The 17,164-nt window shown below is 38.1% G+C and overlaps 1 protein-coding gene across 2 annotated transcripts; it reads right to left on the bottom strand.

Annotated features, from left to right (window-relative positions):
- Positions 1-1,529: 1,529 nt before the first annotated feature.
- Positions 1,530-17,063, bottom strand: rab22a (RAB22A, member RAS oncogene family). 2 transcript variants are annotated; one of them, XM_027133590.2, is made up of 7 exons: positions 16,684-17,060; positions 14,338-14,417; positions 13,995-14,076; positions 10,444-10,515; positions 8,426-8,532; positions 7,307-7,416; positions 1,530-1,972 (listed from the first exon to the last, which is right to left on the bottom strand). In XM_027133590.2, exons 1-7 carry the CDS (start codon positions 16,717-16,719, stop codon positions 1,872-1,874), a joined length of 588 nt encoding a protein of 195 aa, XP_026989391.1. In that variant the 5' UTR covers positions 16,720-17,060; the 3' UTR covers positions 1,530-1,871. The 2 variants fall into 2 exon arrangements, with proteins under 2 accessions (XP_026989391.1, XP_026989392.1); XM_027133591.2 differs by lacking the exon at positions 10,444-10,515 and having other exon boundaries at positions 16,684-17,063.
- Positions 17,064-17,164: the final 101 nt, after the last annotated feature.

Genomic DNA, 17,164 nt, shown 5'->3' with positions numbered 1-17,164 from the left:
TTTAAATATTAGCAGGGCTCTCAAGTTTTGAAGCGTGACATCCCCCCCCCAAAAAAAAACCCAAAACAAAACCCAAAACAAAACAACAACAACAAAAAAAAACAATAATGGGGGAGTTGTCTATGTCTCAACGTGTGACACTTGACAGCCCTGTATTAGTCAAAGATAACACAACATGCAGTTTTTAAATGAAGGTTTTTATTATTTAGGGAAAACAAAATCCAAACCTACATGGCCCTGAGTGAAAAAATGCTTGCCACTAAACCTAATAACTGGTTGGGCCACCCTTAGAAGCAAAAACTGCAATCAAAAGTTTGTGATAACTTGCAATGAGTCTGTTACAGTGCTGTGGAGGAATTTTGGTCCATTCATCTTTGCAGAATTGTTGTAATCAGCCACATTGGAGAGTTTTCAGTCATACTACAGCATCTCAATAGGATTAAGGTCCAGACTTTGACTAAGCCACTCCAAAGTCTTCATTTTGTTTTTCTTCAGCCATTCAGAGGTGGACTTGCTGGTGTGTTTTGGATCATTATCCAGCTGCAGAACCCAAGTTTGCTTCAGGTTGAGGACATGAACAGATGACCGCACTTTGTCCTACAGGATTTTTTGGTAGACAACAGAATTCATGGTTCCATTTATCACAGCAAGTCTTCCAGGTCCTGAAGCAGCAAAACAGCCCAGACCATCACACTACCACCACCAAATTTTACAGCAGATGTAATCGGACACACACCTTCCAAAAAAAACTTTTGTCTCGTCAGTCCAGAGTATTTTCCCCAAAAAGTCTTGGGGATCATCAAGATGTTTTCTAGCAAAACTGAGATGAGCCTTTATGTTCTTTTTGCACAGCAGTGGCTTTCATCTCGGACCTCTGCCATGCAGGCCATTTTTACCCAGTCTTTTTTAATGGTAGAGTCATAAACACTTACCTTTACTGAGGCAAGTGAGGCCTGCAGTTCTTCGGATGATGTTGTGGGGTCTTTTATGACATCTTGGATGAGACACTTTTTCACACAGGGCCATATGGTTTTGGATTTTGTTTTCCCTTAATAATAAAAACCTTCATTTAAAAACTGCATGTCGTGTTTACTTGTGTTATCTTTGACTAATATTTAAATTTGTTTGATGATCTGAAATATTAAAGTGTGACAAATGTGTCCAAATTATTGAGTCTGGTGTGTTGGAAGTAGGGAAAGTACTAAAATAATTTTTACAGGATTTGGAATGTGTGACTTAAATGATGGAGTTTAATCAATTCAAGACTATAACACTATCATTAAAAAAGATCAATACTTATTCTGCTTGTGACACATATGCAACCAATTTGGAACTGTACGAACCAGAGTGTATTCACTTTGTAAGTAATTAGAAATAATCCTTCATATAAATGTTGCCCCAACGTCTTAAAGTAGGCAAATTAATTTGTACAAATTGGTTTGTTATTTCACATCATTCAGCCAGAAAGCTGCCCTTTGTTTTGGAAAAACACAATATCTTAAAAAAAAAAAGTAAAACCAAGTGAGAAGTCTGCGCATAATGGTTTATAAGTTTTGTTGGAACAGAAAACCTTTTGATTTCTCAACATTTTGATTTCTCAACAGGAACAAACCAGTGCATTTTCTTTTTCCTTTTAAATGTTTTGAGATTTACAAAAAATACACAAAGTAGGAATTGACTTAAGGTCTGAGAGACCAGAGCTAGTACAACGAAGTCAACTCTACTTTAATTAGCCATGGACAGAGAGTCAAAAGTGTTGCAGTTTCTGTGAACCTGGACAGCAATAGAATGAATTTTCTGTTTCTGTCCATTTTGTTTCTTAATAATGAAGACGTGAAAGAAGGTAAAAATTATTTTAGCATAATTGTGCATTAACAGCAAGTGCGTTCCCTGGTTAAGTCTGATTGTTCACGTCGCAGTTTCAAGCCCCTCACACCTGAGTCACTTGTGTTTATATGTGGAATCTTCTGACCTGAAAAAAAGGGAACAATTTACCATCAGATCATTATCTAAAATATATGTCCTTTTTCAAGCTACACTATATGGCTAAATGTGTGTGAGCACCTGACCATCACATCATATAATAACACCTTAACCAAAGGTGGAAACACACAATTGTCTAGAACAGGGGTGTCAAACTCAAATTCACAGTGGGCCAAAATATAAAACTGAGATAAAGTCACGGGCCAAACTGAATATTTATTGAAAAATTAACTGCAACTGATATGTAATGTTCAACCTTTTACATATGGAAACAAACTTTAGTTTTGCTTAAACACAGGATTTGGAACAACCAGAGCTTGATATTACAAACACATAAGAAATTAAATTTGAAATAAAAGACATCAGTGGTGTTCATTTCGCAAACTTTGACCATACACTTTTTGACAAACTCTACCACATTAAAGGGCCGGGCAGATTTTGCGACCTCTGCTGCCACAATAAAGCTTTACAGCCTTTACAACAGCTTCACTTTTTGATTTTGCTTTCATGAACGTAGTCTGCCAGGAAACCAGACTTTTTTCATCTCCTCCGCCTTCTGGAGCTTCTGCTTTACGTCCAGGTCCTTATACTTCTCATAATGTTTCGTTTCATAGTGTCTTCTTATGTTATATTCAGGGATGCACACAACTGGTGTGCAGGTGCGCATGCACCCCCAAAATGAAAAATGCGCGCTGTTAATAAGCTCTAAACGCTCATGTGCATACCGATGTCGTTGACGGGGAGTTTACCATTGATTTACTTGGATTAATTGAACTTGGAGCAAAAAGAACGGCGTGTTCCATTCCATAACGGAAGGCCTCGTTAAACTGTTCAACAATTTAGGCTTGGATGAATGGCGGGCAAAGTTAGTCGCTGTTTGCACAGATGGGGCTGCTGTCAATGTCGGTACGTACAACGGCATTTTACCGAATCTACGCCAAATGGTTGCGATCGGGGATTCCCTTGTGCATGTTCTGTGCATTGCACACACCCTTGAGAACTGCGTGAAATCAGCTGATCAGGGGTGTCCTATTGTGTGACGTTTAATCAATCGTTGTCAAGCTATTACAGTTTTATTTATTCAGAGGTGGAGCAAAAAATATACAAGTGTTAAAAACACTGTGTCATGAGAATGGCATTTCCTATTGTAAACTAGGAAAGTTTCATAATATCAAATGGTCTGCATGGAGGCACGAGACGCTGTTGAAAATATGGAAACAGTTGCCTGCTATTAAGACAGAATTGTCTAATACAGATGACAGCGACTTGAAGTATATCTGCACACAAAGTTTTCAGTGCTTTCTGGCCAACATGCTTGACATTGGCAACATTCTGCAGCTAACTTACCAAAGGTTTCAGCAAGAAAAACTAACCATAGGAGAATGTAAAGATGAACTAATTCTAGCCATTGGACAGTTCACCCTTTTGCTTGATGGGGAAGGCCAACACAGAAAACAAGCAGTTCACAATTCAGAAGCTGATAGAGACAAAGCTGAATTACTCAGAGGTTTAATTGGGGAGTTTGAAATCAGGTATGAATCTCTGAAGTCTTGTGATCACTTTTTGGTTTTTGATGCATCTACAGTACCTGGCCCCAAGAAATGCAAGACCTCCACAGTTTTGGAAACATAACTGTCTCTTTTGACAGAGACTCCACCATAAGAGAATGAATGTGTTTAAAGCAAGCAGGAAAGCGATTGGCAGCATCTTCTCTGTATGACTTGGTCAAGATAGTTAATACAAGTAATCAAGATTGTTAATGCAACATTTACAAGATTCTTAAATTGTCCCTTACACTTCCTCTGAGCAGTGCTGCTTGTGAGAGAGGTTTCTCGCACTTTAATATAATAAAAAACAAGTACAGATCCCGTCTGTCACATACTCATCTTTCAGCCCTGATGCACATTCACTTGTCAAAGATGAGTACAGATACATTTGACCCAAAGCCAGCAGTATAGCTATGGATGCAGACAGCCCATCGTAGACTTAACTAGGGAGGTGCAACCACTTCCACCGCCCAGGAGGCTGTAAGTTCGTCCTGTACTACAGTTGAAATTGAGGACAGTGAGGAGGGCAGTGAGGATGTTTATTTTCGCTGTGCAAAAGGTGAGTACCAGTTCCATTCTCTAAGTGCTCTCCTGAGAACCTGGTTAAAAAAGTTGTGTGCATCCCTGGTTATATTCTTTCCTTACAGACACATTGGCTCCATTAGCACACAAGACAAACAGGTCTGTTCTTTATATTCGTGAATAGATAATCTGCCTCCGTTCTGTCTTGAAAGCTCTTGAAAGATTGTCCATCTTTCGTTTGGCCATTTTTGTGGAGGGTGGAATTAACTTGCCCGATGTGACTGTAGCACGGTTGGTAACGACTGTCAACAGAGAATGAGGGGTGCTTGCTGTTCGTGACTATGCGTCAATACAGTGGCAAGGCATTCTGGGATTTGTAGTATTAGCCGGGCATGCGGCTAGCCAGCTGTAATGCACATTTGATATGATCTCGCGAGCCAGAGTTTGACACCCCTGGTCTAGAATGAATTTATATGCTATAGCAAGGTCCTGTAGAGAACCCTGAACTTAATCCAGGACCTGATTTAGCCAGTCTTGATTTGGAGAATTTGGAAAATTTTGCAAATTATTCATTCATTCATTTTCTATCCGAACTTTTCGGGTCACGGGGAGCCTGTGCCTATCTCAGGCGTCTTTGAGCATCAAGGCAGGATACACCCTGGACGGAGTGCCAACCCATCGTAGGGCACACACACACTCTCATTCACTCACACACACACACACACACACTACAGACAATTTTTCCAGTGATGCCAATCAACCTACCAATGCATGTCTTTGGACCGGGGGAGGAAACCGGAGTACCTGGAGGGAAACAGCCCGAGGCACGGGGAGAACATGCAAACTCCACACACACAAGGCGGTGGAGCACAACTGTTGAAACTGTTTGAAGTGAAATATCAATTTCTTAGTAACCAAAAGTCTGATTGTGCTGAAATATGCTGTGTTATAATATGTAGCAGAATTATGGCCATCTTCAGTTTTCAGCAGGCAATAATGTCCAGAAAGCACCTGGACCATTTCCTAAAGTTGATTCAGCTGCGAGATCAGGGCACCACCATTGCAGAGTTTGCTCAGGAATGGCAGCAGGCAGGTGTGAGTGCATCTGCATGCACAGTGAGACTAAGACTTTTGAAGTATGGCCTAGTGTTGAAAAGGGCAGCAAGAAGCCACTGCTCTCCAGGAAAAACACGAGAGACAGACTGATATTCTGCAAAAGGTACAGGGATGGTACTGCATAGGACTGGGTAAAGTCATTTTCTCTGATGACTCCCCTTTCTGAATGTTTTGGGCCTCCGGAAAAAAAGACTGTCTGGAGAAGAAACGGTGAGCGCTACCATCAGTCCTGTGTCATGCCAATCATGTATGGGGTTGCTTCTCAGCCAAGGGAGTGGGCTCACTGACAAATTTACAGAAGAATACAACCATGAATAAAGAATGGTACAAAACATCCTCTGAGAGTAACTTCTCCCAATCATCCAAGAACAGTTGATGAACAATGCCTTTTCCAGCATGGCATGATGGAGCACCTTGCCATGAGGCAAAAGTGATAATTAAGGGCCTTTTTACACCTGGTCACTTCATGTGTTTTCTTTGATCCGATAGCTACCTGATTTGTTAAAACTGTTCCATTTACATTAGGCCACATAAATGCGTCTTGGCGAATCGGATATCAATCTGATCTTTCTACTCCCGCCCAATATGCAAATATATTTTACCTCATTTCCAGGGTAATTAAAATGGAACACGCTTTGGTATATGCGGTTGCTACAAAAAACAGCATTTATTGTTTGCTGCATTTTCGCTGGCAGCACCAGTGCATTTTAAGACCCAACGAGACACCTGGGTGAAAGATCGGAGGCAGCGCTGGTGGGAAAACATATTTGTTTCTGGCGCGATGCACGACTCACGAGTCACCTGTGAGTTACGTTCTTCTCTTTGGGAGGAGTATAGCGCTGATGTATGTGGCTTGAACAACCACATTCATTTACACCTGTCCAGTTTCATCTGAAATGCGTCCCAGACCACCTCCTGAAGTGGTTTGAGCAATCGGATTTATATCCGTCTCGAAACCGTTTCGGAGGGCATTTACACCTGGTCTTTTTACAATCGGATAGCTATCGGATCACAGAAAACGCATGAAGTGACCAGGTGTAAAATACCATTAAGTTGCTTGGGGAGCCAAACATCATTATTCTGTGTCCAAATGTAGGAAATTCCCCAGAAATTAATCCCATTAAGAACTTGTGGTCAATCCTCAATAGGCAGATGCACAAAAAACATCAAAAAGTCTGCATTAAATATGCATTTCCAAACATTAAATATACAAGAATATTTGTGAAAAATGTTAAGACTTGGTGAAAATTTAAATTCGTGTCATTCTCAAAACTTGCTGCTAAGCAGACTAAACAGTATTAGAGAAATTGGTCAAAATTGTAGCTTCAGAACAAAATAAAGAGATAAGCCATAAAAGTTTGTAATCAAGATCAACATCTATCAAAGTTATAGAGACCAAAGTATGAGTTTTGAGCCAAAACATATGAGCTCATCTGTCAAGCATGTTGGCGGTAGTGTCATGGCTTGGGATTACATGGCTGCTTCTGGAGTGACCTAGCTAATATTTATAGATGATAACGCATGATGGTATGAGCAGAATGAATTCAGAAGTCTACAGAAACATTTACTCTGGCAATTTACAGAGAAAAGCATCCATTCTAATTGTGAGGAACTTAATCATGCAGCAAGCACACACAATGACCCCAAACACACTGGCAACACATGTCAATCAGACAGTAATGCAACTGAAGATTCAATCACCAGACAAATGCAAATGCAACTGAGGATGCATTTCACCCCTGAAGAGCAGATTGAAGGGATATGACCTGACCTTTGTGGCTGAATGGGCAGAAATACCCACAGCCATAGTCCAAAACCTACAAGAAAGCCTTGCCAGATGAGTGGAGGATATTATAATTTCAAAGGGCCTATTTCTATAAGAGAATGCTCAAGCACATTCTGGTATGATTGGTCCAGTGTCCACATCCTTTTCACAATATAACAGGTAAAGACCCCTTCTCTGTAAAAAATAAGCTTTACTAATATATAAATATAATTAATTATATTTTGACTAGCTTGTGGGCTAAACCGTAAGTATAAAAGAATCATAATGAAGTTTTTTAATAAACATAATTACCACCTTGTAATTTTTCACATTTAATTAAGACTGTAGTAAATGGGTGCTTATCTGTACTTACTTATCTCAGTGAAGATTTCATTGATGTTAATAGCATTTTTGGCACTAGTTTCAACAAAAATAGCATGGATAGAGTCAGCATAGTCCTTGGCATCCTTCTCTTGTACCTCTCTGTAAAATAAAAGAGGAAGGAAAAAAACGCAGAAATTTATACATTTTTAACTTGAAATAAATACATAGAAACAATCAATCAAATCAGTAGTAAAATAATAAAATGGTTAATTTATATATTTAAATTACATTACAAAGTGCATAAAGTTGTTTATCTTTTTAATTTTTTTGTCTGCCACACTTAAAGTTAAACACTAAGTTTTATATTTAAATGGAAATCCTTTCAAATTCAAAATTAATAAATTGACCAAAAATACATAGATTACTTAAAAATATTTTTTCACAAATTAATATTAGAATTATTTAATACAGGTACTTGGCAAGTTAATTATATGTTTTGTTCAGGGTCAGTGTACTGACAGTATATACTGCATAAAATACAGGTTACAAAAAGGCCATATTACCAAATGGCCGATGCATGGCCATATTAACAGATGGGAATGTGTAGCTACAGTCAGCAGGAACTTGATCTAAAGGTATTCCGATGTGAAAACAGGCACTTAATACACTGCACTACTATTATGGGCTTTTGCATATAAATAGTCAAAGTGTCATAATGTTAATAATGATGATCTCTTGTATGACATTTCGTACATTAAAACATTTTATTTCATTTCAATCACACATTTGGTATCCCTTTTAGTTATTCTGTCATAGCTCGTCTTGGAGTCCCTTCTGCTCTTTGTGCATAATGTACGTTGTCCATCACATGAATCAAGCATCGCGTTAGTTCAGGCAAGCCACGTAGTAAGCTGCATCAGCTGCTAATCAGCTGTCTACGTGGCGCGCCAATTCGGCACGACTTCCTTAATTTCCCCTCCCTCTCAAGAACAATATAGACAGCAGTTTTGTTCTTCACTTTGTATTTTAGATTGCATCTACCTATGAGTATAAGGGAAAATATTTACACAGCTGTGTGCAGAAAGACTACATACAGTGGAGCAAGAGAGAAATTTAGCCAGATTCTAAATCTGACAGACAAATGAAGACCAAGCATTAGGAAATTTACCTGGCATCGGAGAGATCACATTTGTTGCCAGCAATGGCTACCACTATGTTGGGTGGTCCATGCTGACGAAGCTCCTTTACCCAGTTCTTCAAAGTTAGAAAGGACTCCTGAAAGTAAAAAAATACAAAAATATCATTTCTGGGACCAATTTCATATTTTCACCATTTGTGCTATATACATCTGGATCTAAACTTAGATCATGGCAACTTTGGCAGACTACCCAAACTTTAGCTGAGCAATAGTATGGTCTTAACTAGTGTCATCTTTAAACTGTTGCCTTTATCTAGTGTGATGCTTTTCCCGGTTACATACCTTACTGCTGATGAGTGGTTTGCATCCTATGGTATTACCTCTATGATTGATTTTTGCCCTCAAAATCTTTTTCAAATAATGAATTGTGATACCTGCTCTCTTAGTCTGTAGAGATTGATGGTTATACCAATAACTGTTGGTTTATTCTTCACCGCTCTCAAAATGTCTGTCATCAGCTCCTTTGGTTTTCCTTAGCCAATCTGTTTGATGTCCAGTTGTTAATACACCAGTGGTTTCTCTTTTCTCAGCACATTTCAAATTGTTGTATTAAGGACATTTCAAATAGTCTTCAGATCTCTCTCACTCACTCATTTTCTACCGCTTATCCAAACTTCTCGGGTCACGGGGAGCCTGTGCCTATCTCAGGCGTCATCGGGCATCAAGGCAGGATACACCCTGGACGGAGTGCCAACCCATCGCAGGGCACACACACACTCTCATTCACTCACACAATCACACACTACGGACAATTTTCCAGAGATGCCAATTAACCTACCATGCATGTCTTTGGACCGGGGGAGGAAACCGGAGTACCCGGAGGAATCCCCCAAGGCACGGGGAGGACATGCAAACTCCACACACACAAGGCAGAGGTGGGAGTCGAACCACCAACCCTGGAGGTGTGAGGCAAACGTGCGAACCACTAAGCCACCGTGCCCTGTCTTCAGATCTATAGATGAAATTTCAGGGTTCAGTGTGGATGGGTGCCATGTTCTAAGCTTTTAAAACACATCTACTGCAAGTATCAAGAAATGAAAGATAAAATTCTGGTCTAATGCCTCATATTCATATTTTTATCTTCTATCCAAATATTTTCAGTGTATAGCAAAAACAAAAGAATTGTCATTTTCATATATTCAATGAACATATATGTACACATACACAGCCATAACATTAAAGCCACTGAAAGGTGAAATGAATAATGTGGATAACCTCATGACCATGGTACCTGTTGAGGCATACAGTATATATGATGCAGCAAGTCAACAGGTAGAGCTCAAAGTTGGTAAGCAAGGAAAAATAGACAAGATAAGGATATGAACTACAAGGGTAAAATTGTGAAGGCTAGACAGCGGGGTCAGAACATCTCCAGAATGAAAGATCTTGTGACAGGGCCATGGGCTTCTAAGGCTCATTGATTAGCGTGGGGAATAAAACTAGCTGTTTTGGTCCTGGTCCCATAAACTGCTGGAAAAGTTAGTGTAATGAAAAAATGTTGTCAGAACAGACAGTGCATCATAGCTTGCTGCACATGGGGCTGTGCAGCCATAGACTGTTAAAAGTGCCCATGCTGGCTCCTGTCCTCTACCAAAAGTACCTACCACTGAACTCTTTGTCATGTTATGTAAACTGTGAAGGGGTGTATTTGGCCTGCAACATCCTTTAGGCAGGTGGTATGTGTTTAGGTATGTGCTATGCCAAGAGCTGAAAGCTTTCCACCATAACATTGCCCAGTACTGCCCCTGCTGGCTGGCCTTCTCCAGCAGTCTGGTTCGTCTTTTTTTCCCTTGGGCCAACATTGGTCAGTGCACCTGCATGTACAGAAGTTCTGCCATTTTTGATATGTACTGACCCAGTTGGTAGCCAGCCAGCAAGGCCGATAAATAGATACTATCTATACATTTAACGAACATCTAATCTGCATTATGTATCTGCATTTTCAGTCCAGATATCTTTAATAAAACAGTTAAGAAATGACTCAGTACCTCCTTTGTAATGTCATAAACAATGATAGCTGCAGCTGAACCTCTGTAGTACATAGGGGCAAGGGCACGAAACTATGGGGATAAAGAAAGACACATAATTAACATTTTAGGGTAAGCAAGTTATCTTCTGACCACCATTGATTTCCTGGGATTAATGTCCCATAAAAAATGTAATGAATAATCAAAGTAAAAATATTTTTTTCATTTTCTAGCATTTGCATATGTCAATTATGGTCCTGTAAATATAGAGCTGCATGTGACTGTAGGTTGTTCATACCTGTATTGTTTATTGCATATATTGTATTTTGATCTGTAAACATTTATTTGAAAGAATTTTCAGCATGAATACTGCGCATGATGTGTTAGAGTTTTATATGACATCATCTATGACATGAAAGTTTTTGTCAATCAAGTTCAAGCCATCTGGTACCAAGCTGTGGGCTGACTTTTGCGTCATTTGTGAAATATAATCACATACACCTCTTCTGTAAGTGTTTTTATTCACATTAACACCTAAGAGAGCTTAAGCAAAGTAAGAACAATGAAAATTTGTTCATTAGTGTGGTTATGACATCACAAACAAAATGTGACAGACACCGTTACCCAGAGCAACTTATATTTAATCTCATTTTATACAACAGAGCTTGGTGTACCTGGGATCTGAACACACAACCTTCCAAGCAGGACCACTAAGCTAACACATCCACCATTCAGATGTTTGATGTGAACATTACCTGGAGCTGCTGGTCCATATCTGATTGGTTTTGTGCATTCTGTATCTCTTGTGAGCCAAGAGAGTCACTGACTACATAACTACAATGAATGAGCAGGTGTACAAGTGTTCAGTTAGAGTTTATGAGCTCATGATTATAAATAATAAGTTGAAAAAAGCTAATACCATTTTTGTCTCGACTATTGTAAGCTACCTAATTAGCAAATTTGACTTATACCATGGGTACAAGTCTAGTTTGTTCATATTGTGAACTTTACAGTGCTGAAAGCAGTAGAAAAACTTTGATATTTCAAAAGATGTAAATATGTAAAAAAAAATAAACAAAGCTAAAGGTATACTGGTTTACCTTAGCTTTTATGATTCCAATTGGAATACCCTTACAAACACCCTTTGAGGTCGGATGGTATAATTTCCCTCTCTCTATAAAGCATCCTATACATTTATATTTTACATCAACATTTATCTTATTCATTCCTAAAATTGAGTTCAATGATAAATCAGGCCAAGAAAGAATTAGCAGTGAGACTCAAGACGCAGTCTTGACTTTAGTCCTGAAACTCATCATTCAGCTCGAGGTTAAGGATCTCGCCCCCTATGGCAGGTTTTTCGCCTACATGACTTGCCCAACAAAAAGTGGTACAGCTCCCACATACCTTAACTAGTTTCAGATTGATTCTAGGCCTTACTGGCACAAAGTTACAGGGGCTAGAATGGAAGGTTTTCATTTCCGCCTGGGTTGTTTACCTGATAAACTGATTAATCTTATTTTTCTGGAACATGCTAGGGACAAAATAACAACTGGGAGTCATAGCCACGTGTCTTGGGTTTCACCAAAAAACATTTCAAGTCAAAAGACCCAAAAATGGATTTTATATGAATATTTTTCTACGGCCATGGTCGTCGGGTGCAGCGTTTTTGTGTACTTGTTTACTGTATAACTTTGAAATAAAAGGCTGCATGCTCAGTCTGAAAGGCCTAAAACAAGCATAGACTCTCTCTCTATCACTCTGGTGTGAAAAAAGGCCTGTAACTTGACACCCTGAGCTGTGAGAGGGGCAAAAGGCCAGGGATTACGCAAGAAATCTTTTGTGCATCCAGTTCACGCAGACACAGGCAAAGAACATACGGCCTCATACCGTTGGAATCGTCTGCTTATTGGCTAAACAGCTGTATAGGTCCCAGCCCATTTCATTGCTATTGGAAGGAGTAATTGTCAGTCAAATGCGGGTTCCCAAAAAATGAGGTCATGCCATCATTGGCTTCTCAGCCGTCTATCTCTGCCATACAAGCACCGATTGGCTCAAATGAGGGCTTATTTGATACGTTAGGACCTGGGCTATAAATATGACGTAGACTTTATGAGTATATCCCAATAATTTATGAGAATATCCCAATGAGAATTTAGAACGGCAAAACGAGATGATGGCGCACTTCTGTTTCCAGTTTTCAGAACACTAACGGAATATTTGCGGCGCGACCAGAGCGTTTTGGATTAAAAGATTTCAATTCCTTCGACCTGTGTGGATTTTTGTGGATTATTTGTTTTGGAATATATTACCCCAGTGAAGAAAGAGACGCGTCAAAATGTAAGGGAAAAACCGGTCTAGCGCCACCTAGGTCAGTTTTGTCCAAAATTTTTTTCTAATTGTATGAAGGCTGTGAATCATATTATGCTTTGTGTGTGGGCTTAAAAAAATATTGAGAGGATTTGATGCTTTAAAGTTGAATTGAAGTTGTTTCTGGGTCATCCCCTAGTGGCCACGGCACGGCGACCCGTAACAGGTAATTAAGAGATTGTCACCAAGTGCTGCCTAATTGCATTAATGTCATCAACGTTTTGTGATGAATATAATAAAAATTACTTTATGTTGTAAAAAGTGGAAAACAGCTACAGAAGCCCAATGTATTGAGTGTAGCAATGGGGTGGTATGGATGAAACAAGCAGCTGGATTCTGAATCAGGAGTGAGATGCTATAGTCCAGTCTTGAAGTGACAAGTAGCTGAAAAAACAGCTTTAGTTTAGACACTTTAGCAACAAGGTCTGTATTTAATTGTGATTTCCTCTACTTTATCTCTGCTGTTCTTAATTCTCTCAGATAAGAAACAATTCAAGAAAGCTTTCTGGGTTTAGAAGACAATGGACACAGGAGGTCCATGGATGAGGAATGTAATGACAGGAAAGACTCTTGGTGACCCAGTGATAGAGAGAAAAAGAAGTCCTGGCCTAAAGGTGTGAAGATGCTATAAAGGAAGGTTAAATAGAGTAAAGTCTACAGTGAATAGGAGAGATATATTGATAGATAAAGCTAGGCAGGACAGAGAGGGTGATGGAGAAAGATAGAGAGTGGTGATCTGAGATGTGGAGTGGGGTAGATGTGATGTCCTGGTATTCAAGGCAGCTGTTGAATGTCAGTACGAAGGAACGCAGAAGAGGGAAAGGGTAAAATGCATTAGTTCACCTTAAGTATGTCTCAGAGGGAACAGACAATCAACACTACCTACCTAAATTTAACACTTCTAACTAATTTTTGTTTCTAGTAAGCCTTGCCAACAATCATTTAGGGACCAACAGACACTACCTAACAAAATTGCCGACTTAAAGATATAAACCATATAAGACTAGATCCCAAAGACAAGTAGACATAATAGAAAGAAATGTTGAAGAAGTACTAGCTTACCAGTAATAATAAATAAGTAATAATAAATTAAACTATAACAACTTTAATCACACAAACATATCTCCCAGACAGTAACAAAAGATAATGCATTACTGTATTGCTGTATTACATTGCAATTCTGGTCAATGGTATTTGTTTACCCTTTCTTGTCCTGCGGTGTCCCAAATAAGAAACTTATGAAGCTCATTTTGGTACTGCACTGTCTTCGTCATAAATGATGCACTGCAAAAAGACATAAAAATGTTATAATTATTTAGTACAACTGCAGTGCAAAACAAACACACACTAAACATCCCTTTAAAGTGTCCTAGCATTTAAATCTGATATCTCATATCTATATCTCATACACAACTATATTTTTTGACTTTTCAGAAATCCTGAATGATATATAAAACAATACCAAAATAACAGAAATAGGAGATCCTTTCATGGCCTTATGATAATATTCAACATAACTACTCAATTAGGGAACAAAACACTTACCCAATTGTAGGTATAATGTTGGGATCAAAGCTGTCCTCCACAAATCTGCACACAATACTTGACTTTCCAACTCCAGTTTCCTTGAGCAAGAAAAAAATATAATCAACTATCAAAATATACATTGTCGCATATGACCCAAAACATCATCAGATTTTTATACAAGTCCCAAAAACAGACAAAGTGAACTCAAACAAATCAGGTATATTATACTTGGTAATTTTTTTTTCAACAAAATGTTCCAATATTTTTGATTATATTTAGTTTAGTAATATTTGGTTTAGTAATTTCATGGTCAAATTAGAGTCCATCTGATTTCAGTCAATGAGATGACAATCAGGTCTCTATGAGTGTCCTATTATATGTAAACAATAAAGATATTAAAGTCTAATGTTCATGACGTGTGATTGTGTAAGGGGATCATTGCAAAAACAAGGGAGATTTCTGTGGACTTCATGACAAGAGTTATTGTTTCTCATTTGGCTGGAAAAGGTCTTAAGAGTTTGGACTCCAAAAATCTATAGTTTGACAGATACATACATAGATTCTGATACATTCCCAGAAGCCAACCAACAAATATAACTTCAAAAGCAAGACATGTAATAGTCTGTTGGGTCAGAAAGGAACCCAGAGTAACTTCTAAGCAATCTTTTTTACTTTGGCTTATGTTAATGTTTATGAGTTTGCCATCAGGTGAACACTGAACAACCTTGGTGTGCAAGGAAGAGTTGCAAGGAGAAAGCCACAAATCTCCAAAAAGAACATTGCTGCCCATAAAGATTGATAAAGATCATGTGAATAAGTCAGAGGACCTTATTGAGAACAAAATAAAACTTTGTTTTAAAATGACAAGCATTATTTTTGGAGAAAAGAAAATACTGAATTCCAGCATAAACGCATATCATGCTTTGGGCCTGTATTTCTGCATCTGGGTCAGGACAGCTTGCCTAATTGATAGAACAAGATAGAAATCAGAATTATGCCAGTGAACTCTAAATGAAAATGGCAGGACATTTGTCCATGAACTGAATCTCAAGAAAAAATGGGTCATACAACAGGAAACGATAACAAGCACCCAAGTCTGTGTACCAAAGATAAACAAAAATAATATTTTAGAATGTCCAAGTCGATGTCCTGACTAATTCAAAAGAAAAAGTGTGGAAGGACCTGAAGCAAGCAACTCATATGACACCCATTAAAATTCTTCCAAGCCCTTGTGCAGGAATGATCAAAAGTAACCGGAAAAGTTACTTGCAGTTATTGCTTCACAAGGGCTCACAACAGATACTGAAAGCAAAGGTTCACATACTTTTGCAAGGCACAGATATGTAATGCTGGATAATTTTTCTCACTAATTAAATGACAATATTTTTGGCTCGTTTGTTTGATTGTGTTCACTTTGTTTCCTCTAAGGGATTCTGATGATATTTTGGGTCATATAGAAATATAGGAGTTTCTGAAGGTTCACAGACTTTCAAGTGACAACGTATATTAAACTGAACTTTTAATTGAGAAATAAAAATCATTACCTCATGTTACAAAAAAATCTAGAAAAGCCTTTTTTTTAGTGGTCTCAAGATTACAAAAAATGTATTCACAATCAGGACTTGTGATCTGAAATTAGTAAAATATTTTTTCTATAGATAATAACATTATTGCCTTGAGTTAACTTCATGGACTTGTTTTTTTTTTTTTTTTTTTATGATCAACCTATGATCAACTATTAGACTTATTTTTTATCAAATGCATCTCAAATACATTGTTAAACGTACATACCAGACACTGATTTCCCATAACATTAAAACCATTGGCAGTTGAAGTGAAGAGCATTGTTTATCTTGTTAAAATGACATGTCAAGGAGTGACCATTCAGTTCTTTGAAGTTGGCCAAATTGACTATAAGACTCTGTGAGGGCACCTCCATATTTAATTTCTTTACAATATGTTTCCTTTGATGTTCTTACCATACTACTTTCTGTTCAACAGAGTTTAGCTTAATGGTATACTTAGACATTTTAATAACAAGGACTAGCTTGAATATGAACGAATATAATCACAAATTCTCAAAGTGGTGAATAATGGCGTCTGCTGTAAACAGGAGCTAGTGATAAATGTTTTATAGTAAATCATTTATTATACAAACTGCTTTTAATAAACAAATCTTCTTTGAGAAGGCTTGTAGAGCGAACCGAATCTGCTCACAGAAGTACAGCCATTATAATTACTCAATCATGTCCAACAAAATACCAAGAAATGCTGATGATCAGCAATAAATTGTTGCTCCTGCTGAAACCATTATTGGTGAAAGACCAAAAGAAAACAGCGAAAAAAATGTTAAACGCATCTTACCCCAAGCAAGCACACTTTCAACTCTCTGAGTGACATTTCGATCCCTCAAAGAAGAAAACGTTCTTAAACATCCCAGACTGTTTCATAAAAGTCGTCAACAACTAGTACTCTGTTTTGACGTATAGACATCTGTCCAGCAGACTACCGACATATTTAAAATGCGACTCGTATCTAACAAACATAACAATATATAACTGGTATAGAGAAATGCCCTGGTAGCCAAAACGTTTTATTAACTAAACTAAAAATAAATCAACATATGTTACCGCTTAAATATGAAATAGTTTACTAGTTTCGTTATTAAGTGGTCAAGCAGACAGATAACAACACAATGACCACCATCTTGAAGGGCTGGTGCGTCACGTGATATCCTTTTTTTTCTCTTTTTTTTTTTACCAGTTTGAATATTTTGTTTTCTGTGTACAGTATTGCTCACTGTTGACATACTACGTAAATAGCTTACTCTTGTCCAAAAAATATA

Source organism: Tachysurus fulvidraco, chromosome 5, assembly GCF_022655615.1.
Source record: "Tachysurus fulvidraco isolate hzauxx_2018 chromosome 5, HZAU_PFXX_2.0, whole genome shotgun sequence".
Classification (NCBI taxonomy): Eukaryota; Metazoa; Chordata; class Actinopteri; order Siluriformes; family Bagridae; genus Tachysurus; species Tachysurus fulvidraco.
The sequence above is the reverse complement of the archived record's forward strand: the minus strand, read 5'-3'. Positions and strand labels throughout refer to the sequence as shown.

Bases quoted from the DNA above. Each gene is read 5' to 3' on its own strand.
- rab22a (XM_027133590.2), bottom strand. From the start codon at position 16,719: ATGTCACTCAGAGAGTTGAAAGTGTGCTTGCTTGGG. The intron at 10,516-13,994 runs GTAAACAAATAC...TTATCCCCATAG, and splicing joins ACACCGCAGGACAAGAAAGG to TTTCGTGCCCTTGCCCCTAT. The intron at 8,533-10,443 runs GTACTGAGTCAT...TTTTACTTTCAG, and splicing joins TTTATGACATTACAAAGGAG to GAGTCCTTTCTAACTTTGAA.